Source organism: Suricata suricatta, chromosome 8 (genome assembly GCF_006229205.1).
Source record: "Suricata suricatta isolate VVHF042 chromosome 8, meerkat_22Aug2017_6uvM2_HiC, whole genome shotgun sequence".
NCBI lineage: Eukaryota > Metazoa > Chordata > Mammalia > Carnivora > Herpestidae > Suricata > Suricata suricatta.
Genome location: NC_043707.1, coordinates 14,973,975 through 14,984,997, shown reverse-complemented (window position 1 = coordinate 14,984,997; position 11,023 = coordinate 14,973,975). Strand labels below are relative to the sequence as shown.

Genomic DNA, 11,023 nt, shown 5'->3' with positions numbered 1-11,023 from the left:
AAGCTTAACTTCAATGCTGACTGCTTGGATTATAAAGATCAGACATCCTCGTGGAAATTCCAGGTTTTGTGAAGATCTGTAGAACCTTTCTGTGGGTGATTTTTAAATGTACTGGGCTGGACATTCCAGTTTTAGCCAGGCATTGGTTAAAAGAGTTAGATGGGATGATGCTCAGACTCATCTTCTGATCAATGTTCCCTGAGGCATAGAAGGAAAAATGAAGGGCCTTAGAGGGGCCCACCAAACAGCAACCTGAAACGGACAAACCAGTCTACTTAAGATCCTGGCATAGTTTTAGATCATTGGTTTTCCTGATTTGCAAAGTGACCAAAAGCATTCTAGGCATGGGCAACCAAACACCACCAAAAATAAACAAAATTAAATTGTGAGGGAAAGGAGGGAAGACATAGCCTTCTTAAGCAGAGGTGTTCCAATGTTTTAGCCAATCCGTGGTTGAATCTTAGGAATGGACAGTGTCTCAAGCTCACTCACGTTTCATGACTAACTGGTAGTTGGCACTGAAAAACTTTTCAGGGCTGTGTGAATTGTGCGACTGATTGTCCTAGATGCACTACTTTATTTAAAAAATAATGTTCATAAGGAGTCAATATGTAGCTTAAGAGACAATCAGTGGGTGTCTTATATAAATGGTACATCTGTAGTTTTTAATCTGTGCTAAACTTCAAAACTGTGATCTCCTGTTATTGTATGCAACCTTGAACTCCACCTCTGCAGGGGTTCTTCTGTGATTAAATAGGTTATAATTATAAGCAAATTCAGAGCAACTGAGTACTTATCTAAAAAGATTACCTTTGGCTGGAGGTGAGCTGCACTGAAACTTTACAACAAAATGTCTCTGGACAAGGAGAATGAGAGAAGAGAAACAGAAGGACACTAATTCATCTGTAATTTACTGTTGGTAAGCCTAGCAGTAAAGAGACATTGGTCAATTGCTCTGACCCTGATGAATTTATAGACTGAAATCATTGAAGTTTATGCTTGCAGATGTTAACTGGAAAAGTTATATATGCATAAACCTTTTCTTCCTGGATTTGGCAGATATGTATAATTCTATTAAAATGGTTCTAGCACAATATTGGGTCATTTAATTTTATACCACTATTTATGATGAATGAGAAGCCCACCACATTAAGCCTTTCTTTCCCTAAACATATTTTATTTAGGTCAGGGAGGAAATCCGTAAAGTCTACTTAGAAAGCACTTTTGGTTTTACCAATGAATGAACTAGGTATGAGTGATGGTGGTATGTCAACTTTGTGTGACTTCCATCAGGACTGCTCTGGGATAGAACATGGGGAGCCTAACAATCATTAGAATCCTGCTCTCCTTACCACATACCATAGTGATTTCTTAGGCACTTTATTGGTACATTTTAACATAGTTCATTTTTTTTTTTAGCGAGAAAGAAAGACCTGCATACCTCGGAGAAAATGGGAATGACAAAAATCCCTTGTTTTTATTCTCTCACTTGATTAAGGGGATTTTTTTTTTAACTTCCAAAAAAATCTGAGGTAAACAGGAGAGGAAATGTAATCAGAATCTGAAAGCAGTTCAGGCAGAAATGATTTCTGAACAAAAGAGTTCCAGAAAAGTTATAAAACCTATAATTTCAGTAGTTGAACATAAGGCACTCTGGTCAGTTTTGTTTTTGTTTAAAGAAAGTGCTGAGGAAAAGAAAATCGGTCCCTTCTCCGTACTACCTGCATTTTGTAAGCCAGTCACCAGAAAAGACAAATGGGCCAATGGTCATGGTGCTCCTCGGGCAAAAGCAATATTTAATTTTCAACTCTTCATCTTAAATTTGGCCAAAATTAAGTGACTCTTGATTGTAACTTTTTAAATGAACTTTAGCAGTTGCAAAACAAACAAACAAACAAAAAAACCTTCCCTATGACCCAGCAATAGCACTGCTAGGGATTTACCCAAGGGATACAGGTGTACTGATGCATAGGGGCACAGGTACCCAAGTGTTCATAGCAGCACTTTCAACAATAGCCAAATCATGAAAAGAGCCTAAGTATCCATCAACTGATGAATAGATCAAGAAGATGTGGTATATATATACAATGGAGTACTACATGGCAATGAGAAAGAATGAAATCTGGCCATTTGTAGCAACGTGGATGGACCTCCAGAGTGTCATGCTAAGTGAAATAAGCCAGGTAGAGAAGGACAGATACCATATGTTTTCACTCATAAGTGGAACAGGAGAAACTTAACAGAGGACCATGGGGGAGGGAAAGGGGAGAAAACAGTTGGGGAGAGGAAGGGAGGCAAACCATGAGAGACTCCTGAATACTGAGAACAAACTGAGGGTTGACGGCGGTTGGGGAGAGGGGATGGCAAGTGATGGGCATGAATAAGGGCACTTGGGATGAGCACTGGGTGTGACATGGAAACCAACTTGACAATAAAAGGAAAAAAATTAAATAAATAAATTATAACCAGAAATCAATATTGCACTGTATGTTAACTGACTAGAATTTAAATACAAATTTAAAAAGAAAAATAATTAAGATAAAAGATCACATTCTTCGGATAGGCTGAAACTACAATTAAGTCATGTTTGCTATGGGGGGATGGCAAATGACTGCATTTGGGGCTTGTTTTATTTTTGTATTCAGATGACCAAATACATTTCTCATATATATTTGGCCTTCATCCAAAGTTCCTAGATCAAAACCCTTGGAATTTCCTCAGAATTAGAACAATGGAATATCTTTTGTTACAAGAGTTGGTCTCTTGTCTTCAGTTCCCAAAGAAATGTTTCAGAGCATAAACCATGGGGTACTCAGAACCCCTTTCTTTAAAAAAACATTCTTGCAATTTGAGCCCTGGCTTGCAACTGCGTGGTCCCTACTGCGAGTTTCAAAGGGCTGCTTTGGAACCCCGAATCAAAAATGTGACTCTGTTCTCTGTTGCAGCCTCAGCCCTCTCCTCCAAGGCAGGACTTGATTAAATGATGGAGGCTATAGGATAGGAGTGTGGGAGAGCCTCAGTCAATGTCTCAAAATATTGTTCACTGCATCCATTTTGCAGTGGGTCACTAGACAGACAGTACATTATTGTGGTTAGGGGCATGGATTCTGTAGCTAGATTGCCTCGGTCTATTACCTATTAGCTGTGTGACCTTGAGTAAATTATTTAACCTTTATGTGCCTTTCTTAACAGTCATTAAATGAGGATCCAATAGTGCTATTCCTACCTCATAGGGTTGTCATGAGAGATGTGATGGCATGGAAGGCACTAGAACAGTGCCTGGCACATGACAAGTGTGATAAGTACCATTTGTAAGGTACTTATAAAATTTAGAGCTACAGATGTTTCCAATTCTCTATATTTTAGGTAGAAAAATTACATAAGATCTATTTTTTAAAAACCCTCAGATAGTTTGAAGGTTGAATATGAAAACATATTTCCCAGGCAAAGATCAAGTATGTATTCATTCAAGTGTTTATTCACACCGCTTGTCCATTTTCCTACCATAAATACCTGGTGCTAGGACTACAGCCGTCAACTAAGAAGTTACAATACTTATAAATTTAATCTGAAGGTGTGACCTAGAATATACCTGCTATCGGCCATTTTCTTTTCTTTTTTTTTTTTTTTAAGTTTATTTATTTTGAGAGAAGAAAGAGCGTGAGCAGAGGAGGGGCAGAAAGAGAGAATCTGAAGCAGGTTCTGTGCTCGCAGTGCTGAGTCCCATGCAGGGCTAAATCCCACAAACTGAGCTCATGACCTGAGCAGCAACTGGGAGTCAGACATTTAACTGACTGAGCCATGCAGGCCACCACTCCTACCTGCTAGAGGTCGTCTTCTTTAAGACACTCGGGCAATCCATGCTACACAGAGAAAGGGCTCTATGCTTGAGATCTGAGGAGGTGACTTATGCTCTAAATTATAAGGGAAGACAGGAAGACATAATTAGGGAAAGTGAAACTTATAGAAAGGAAGCTTTTGACCCAAACCATTTTACCATTCAAACAATTAAAAATTATAAGAATAAAGAAACAATGAAAGAAAAAAAGGGAGGAGAAGAAAAGAAAAAAAAGGAATGTACTTTTATAGGAAGGTACCTAGGATATATTTCATATTACTGAGTAAAAAAATCAGAACACTAAACAATACACATGCCTAACTCCATTTATGTTTAAAATTATACATTCAAATGTGCATTTATATAGGACTTTTTAACATGTGTAAGAGAATCCATTTTAAACTGTTAATAGTAACTTTCTCAGAGGTGGGCTTATGAGAGAGATTTTTATTTTCTACTTGAAATGGTTTTATTGTGTTATTTGGAATTTTTATAAGCGTGACATACTGTTATGGTTTTTTTTAAAAAAAACAATGTTTGTTTATTTATTTATTTTGAGAGAGAGAAAGACAGAGGGAGAGAGAGAATCCTGAGCTGACTCAACATTGTCAGCACAGAGCCTGAGAAGAGGCTCAATCCCTGGTGCCCCATGACTTTTAAAAGAAATATTTATAGTTGAGAAAATGTGTTCAATCATTGGGGTACATGACTGGGAAGTGAGGTCATGAGCTTCCCATTGTAAGGGGCATTCAAGAAGGAGCTGGAGGAGTGTGAAGCAGAGGCCATGGTTGGAACATGGACCAGTTATCTCTGAGGTTGAGAGACTCACCCTAGGACTCTGGAGTTGGAATTATCTCTTGGCAAAAGTTTCACCTATTGCCTGGGAAGCCAGGGAGCTCAAGTGCCGGCATGTGATTTGACTTTGTGTGGCTCTGAGTGGGGCCCTGCTGCCTTTGAACTATCCGTTCACAGTTTACACAGGCTGAGGTTAACTAACATTCTGCATCTCTTCCAATGCCACTGCCATATGTGGGCACTGCTAGGGAGCCACGAGCCATGCTCAGGCCATGTTCTCCATACACAAACTGGCTGGGCAGGGGAGGAGAGTGGGGGAGGGAGTGATGACGTGGTGCCCTGCACCTGTGTTGATAAGGGCTCCTGTTCCTCCCTGTGGCCCTGCAGGATAGCCATGAAGCTGCAATGGATCTCCTTGCTGCTGGTGGCCTCTTGTGTCTCCACTGTCCAGGGCTTCCCAGAGAAGGATGTCAAGGAAGCCAGCATCAACATATCCCAGCCCTTGCATATCGTGGAGGAAGAAAACCTGCTGATGCTAACCCCTGCTGGCCTGACCCAGATGCTAAACCAGACCCGCTTCCTCATGGTGCTTTTCCGTGAGTGTCCCCCACTCCTGGGTGATGGGTGATGGGTGGGGTGAGATCTACCTCTTTGCTCCTAGAAGCCAGAGAAGTTTTATATATTGCTAAACAGATGAGAACATATATTATTAACACATTTAAAAGTAATATGGATATACTATATTTCCCAATTTCCAGATGTGAATGCCAAGGTCCAGGGACATTAAGCAATTTGCAAGAGACTATAATGCCACTTTAGTCAGACTTGTATGCTGCTCCTCTGTCCCACTGAAGGTAAAAAGCCTACTTTTAGTCTTTAGTACCTTTAGATTCTGTAATTCAACTTTCCCCACTGGCCATACTGGACTGCTGTAAAGATTAAAGGAGATAATATGTTAAGTAGCTGGAACACAACCGGAGAGCTATAAATGGTGGCAGCTATGGGCAAGCGCTTGAGCAAAGATTTGTAGACCATCACCTTTATCTGAACACTGCCTGTCCACTTTTGTTCTTTGGACTGTTGTTCTTTACTTCAGCGGACATTTCTTTTCCCTGAGGCACTGGGCACAGAGCTGTGCCTTAGGACAGGGTGGGAGGGGTTTTCATAACAGCTTTCACATAGTCAGTACTAACTGTGTGCTGGGTACTGTCCTTAGTGTCCCATTAAGTATTAAGTTAATCTTCACAACAACCCACTGTGGTGGTACCATCTGTTTCCCTATTTTATAGTTGAGGAAACAAGCTCAGAGAGGCCAAGCGATTTACCCAAGGTCACATAGTTCACAAGCGCGGACTGTACTCCGGCTATGCCACTTTCCATCTAGTGACTCAAGCATCCCTTAGAACCTAGAGTACTCCACTGAATCCTCTGCCTCCAGCCAGCAAACAGACTGAGAGACACAGGACATGCTTCTGGGCCAGGCCAGCCCTGGAAATGGCACACATTAGTGTTATTCAACGTGTGGTCTGTGGACCAGCAATGCCAGCTTCACTTAGGAGCTGTTAGAATTCCAAAATACCAGGCCTTGCTCCAGACCTACTGAGTCAGAGTCTCAGGTGATTCATATACATATTACAGGGTGAGAAGTACATTTAACACTTCTGCCTGCATTCCAGGGACCATAGCTCTACAAGAGAGCCTGGGAAACAAAGTCCAGCAGTGTAAATGAAAAGGAAAAGAAACAGGGTTTGGGGAACACGTGGCATTATCTGCCTTCATCACATGATATAGAAGCCTTGAAATGGCTTTTGATCAAATGCAACCTGAATCTGGGCTGGCTGAGAGGCAGCTGGGTGGTATAAGTTTTTCCAGATACTAAACCATTGGGAATCATTTTCTAGGCAGGAATGTCAACAACTGTTTCCTGCATATGATTGACTTTATGGACTGTTTGGCTCAGGTTAAGTTTCCATGGACAATTCATTCCCAAGTCCAGTGGGTACTTGCCAGTCCTCACCTTCCTTGACCTAGAGTACTCCAACCTGAGACCCAACTCGAGACCCTTTGGTCCTTGGTGCCAATGAGCCTATTCCCTTCTGGCTTCCTTTGATCCCTCTGGCTCACTTCTCAGTTCCTTATGGCTCCTCTTCTTTCCCATAACCTGAAATCAAGGATGTAACAGGCAGCCATGGACAGAAGATGGCCAGCAGGTGGGTTATGTTTGGGCCACATAGTCTAATTTTTTTTTAATGTTTATTTTTGAGAGAGAGAGAGAGAGCGAGCGAGCACAAGCAGGGTTGGGGCAGATACAGAGAGAGTGGGAGACACAGAATCAGAAGCAGGATTCACGCTCTGAGCTGTCAGTGCAGAGCCTGATGTGAAGCTCAAACTCACAAACTGTGAGATCATGACATGAGCTGAAGTTGGAAGTTTAACCAACTGAGCCACCCAGGCACCTGTGGCCCACACAGGCTTTTAAAAATTAAGGGATTTCACAGTTATAAATGAATTTACATCTGCTCTTGAAGAAATAGATCTGGAAGCACAAGCCCACATTCTTGCAATGTGACAATTGGCTGGAGCTGAGTAGTGATTTTCCCTTTGAATCAGAAAACATGCCTGTCAGTTTGCCCCATCCCTATCCAGCTAACCCCACACACTCAGACTCCCTGCCTCACCTCTGTAACATCTGAGTCCATGTCTCCACACTCCCCCATCTGAAATTCAGGTCACAGTCTCTTCTTATTTGGTAAGGTCTGAGTGATGTTACTGGAATCAGGGAATTTGGGCATGTGACAGCATCAGCAGCTCAGTTGCCCTGGGTCCCAGAGCTGCCTCAGTTGGCTTGTGCAGCCACTTTATAGCACCATGGAACAAAAACATTCTTTTTGTGCTGCTAACCTTGATAGTTCCCAGAAAGGAAAATCTGATTGGGTAATTTTTGCTTCCATCCAATATGGAGCATGCCTGATGCATAAAATTCCAACAAAATAGTTCTGAGACTCTGACCTCCATCTAGACCAGGCTATTAATGGTTTTTTCAACTTCAGCACCAGGGTGCATGCTGGATTTTACTTTGAGCCCATGGAGTAAGCTCTCGTAGGGGAGATCCAGTTTGGACTATTTTCTTTACACAAGCCTGTGAGCAGGGCAGCTGTTTCCCCTTTGCTGATTCCACTCCAGCTGGTTCTCCACATCTCTCATCCACCCCAGGACTTGGGCCAGCACTTACACATATGTTTTATGGTTTTCAGGGAAGAACTGAGAACCTGTAGCTTTATTCCACCTAATGAAGAACTGTAAGCTAATGGTTTTCACAGCTCAGATTCAGGCATCCAAGAAGACCTTTGTCTTCTCCTTTTTGCAGCAGCCCTAATCTCTGATCCTGGACTCTCAAAGTTAAGGGCACTGGAGCCACACACTTGGCATGATACGACACACATCTCAACACACATTTACCCTTCCAAAAATGGTACAGCAGACACCAAAGACAAAAAACCTGTCCTGCCCACATGAGAAAGCAATCCTCCATCCCAGTGACTGCTCTGTTTTAATTAGGCAGAAGGGGGAGTCCATGGTTCTTCAAGACTTTAACTAACATCTTATAACTCAGGGATTGACATTGAACCTAGAGCTAGAGATAAGAGAGTAAATCAATTTTACGTTCTTTAATGACATTTAATGACAACCAATTTGAATACTTTAAATTTAAAGCATTCCCACCAGCAGGTACTTCAAAGCAGTAAACACCAGCAGAGGTTTTGTTATCGAAAAGATAGAGTCAAGCTTATTACATTAGAATATTTGACTCCTTCCAATACTCAGTTTAAATCAAAATGAGTTTTTAAAATCTGGCAGGCCTTCTAAACTGACCTTTGGAAAATCTAATCTCTTGGGGGAAACTATGATAAACAGGATTAGTTTTTTTCTAGGAATAAATGGGCTCTTTATAACAAAAGGTTTTTCCAATATTGTCCCAGGGACAAACCATACACTAAGTCTCAAATCCTTAGCTGTTGTTCACTTTTTCATCTCTCTGAGGACTCTAGGCTCAAGAGCCATTGTCAGGGGGACCCTTTCTCTTGCATGTCCCTAACATGTCTCAAATGCCTCATGTATTCAAAACAGGACTCAGCATGTTTGATTTGCTCCCAGCAACTTTTTCTCATTCCCTGCCTTACCTGACAGTGCCACTATCCACCCAATGTCAAAATCAGAAATCCCAAGGTCATTCTCTCTTTTCTCACATCTAACCCATCACCTACCAGGTCCTGTTGATACCACCTCCTAAAGCCCTTAGCACTCCCCAGATTTCGCATTCCCCTGCCACTGCCTTAGTTCAGGCGGCCACCATGTTCCCCACCTGAAACACTGCAATAGTCTCCTCAAGGGTCTCCCTGGCCCCTCCAATGCTGTTCCTACAGCACACCAGAGGTATTTTTTTCTAAAATGCAAGTCTGATTGAGTCACTTCTGAATAAAAACCCTCAGTGATTCTCTAAGACCCCAAACTCCTTAACATGGCTACAGTGCCCTCTGCTTGGTCTAGCCTTGGCCAACTTCCCCACTTCTTTTGAGAGCTATGCTCTCTAACCCCTGAGTAATCTGTGGCTCCCAGACAAGCCACACTGGCTCAAGCCTCAGGGCCTTTGCATTTACAATTCCCTGTGCCCTCAGTGTCCTTCCTACACCCCTCAAATGGATTGTGAGGTTTAAGATCATGAAGCCACTTTCTCAGGAGGCTGTGTCCACCCTTACTCGTACCTACAGGGACTGGCAGGCCCTCCCATGCTGACACAACCCTCGGTACCCCCCTTTCACAGCATTTGCCACACTGTATTAAAACAGCTTTTAAACTTGTGGGCTCCATAGGGGTCAGGGGCCAAATCTCATTTATCTCTTGATTTACTAACGTCTGGCATTGTGCTTGGTAGGCTTCCATGAGATGTTGAATGAATGAGTGAATGAACTGAGCGTGCCTTTGGCCCATAATATTCTGCACGAATGAGGCAAGGAGAAAAGAGTAGGCTACCTTTAGTGGAGAGAGGCCAAAATGAGATTTATTGGGAGCTGTCTCTAGGGTTATTTAGGAAGTACCCCTAAAGCAGAGATGGGAAGAGTCCTGGGAACAGGTTATATGATGATAATGATGATGATTAAGATGGTGATGTGGATAAAGGATGGTGATGAAGATGAAGAAGATGACAATAATGGCCATTTATTAAGCACCTGTATTCCAGGCACCGTATGTAGTCTCATCATTTCCATCTTACATATGAGGTGAAGACTTCTCAGAAAGGTTGAAAATTTTATCCAAAGTCATACAAGTGATAAGTGGTATAGCCTGAATTTTAGAGGAGGTCTGACACCAAAACTGGAGTTCAATCTTATAAAACTGTACTGTAACTGAAATAGTTATATATTTACTTATTTACTGACTTATTTTTCTTTCAATCATTCATTCATTCATTCATTCATTCAAAATTTATCAAATACCTGTTATGTGCCAGATAGCCTTCTACGCACAAAACAGATGGACATCCTTGCTTTGTAGCACTTACATCCTAAAGAGAGGAGACCCAAGATAAACAGATAAATAAGTAAAAAATACAGTATGTCTTATCGTTAAATGTGCTATTGAGAAAAACAGAAGAGCAACAGGGAGCGCAAAAAGTTAGCAGAAGCGGAGCTGCAAGTTTATTTAGAGTGGTCTGGGAAGGTAAAGATTCAGCAAGGAACTGAAGGTAGAAAAGCAGCAACCTATGCAGATAGCTGGGAGGAGAGCATTTCAGGCAGAGGGAACAGCAAGCGCAAGGGTCCTGGAGTGGGTATGTACCAAGATGGCTAAGGCTGAAGTGCTAAAGAAAGTGAGAGATCAGATCAGAAAGGAAGTACAGTCCTTTAGGGCCTTATAGGCCATTATGATGATCAGAGGAATTTGGTGGCTGGCTCTTGAGGAATTAGAAGAGATTGATTACCATCCCAAAGTTCCCATCACCTGTGAGCACCTATACAGGCCATATAAAATGGGGAGACAATTATTCTCAGAATATTTTTTCATGCTTGACACTACTGACACTTTGGCTGGATCATTCTTTGTTGTATGTGTGTGGTGGGCAGCAGATATAATGTAAGATGTTTAGTGGCATCCCTCACTTCTACTCATTGGATTCCAGTAGCACTCTAGTTATGACAACTAGAAATGTCCCCAGACATGGCCAAACATCCCCCACTGAGAACCACCATATAAAGAAAGGCAGACTCCAGTTCCCTGTGCTGGGAGCTAATCTCCAGTCCCTACATTCACATTTCCCCATCCATCAGCCCCTCTCCTGATTCACACAGGCTTCTCAGAAAAGGGAACACAGGGTTATCTACTAAAGTCCCTGGC

At 42.0% G+C, this 11,023-nt stretch overlaps 1 protein-coding gene across 2 annotated transcripts in view; it reads left to right on the top strand.

Annotated features, from left to right (window-relative positions):
• Positions 1 to 11,023, top strand: part of PDILT (protein disulfide isomerase like, testis expressed) — a 45,720-nt gene that overhangs the window by 7,265 nt on the left and 27,432 nt on the right. The window contains exons 1-2 of one of the 2 annotated variants that reach the window (XM_029948317.1): positions 5,190 to 5,229; positions 5,392 to 5,487. In XM_029948317.1, the coding sequence (XP_029804177.1) occupies positions 5,463 to 5,487 (25 nt within the window). In that variant the 5' untranslated portion in view covers positions 5,190 to 5,229; positions 5,392 to 5,462. Of the gene's footprint in view, positions 1 to 5,020; positions 5,230 to 5,391; positions 5,488 to 11,023 lie in introns of those variants that run through there. The other variant, XM_029948316.1, reaches the window with a different exon arrangement.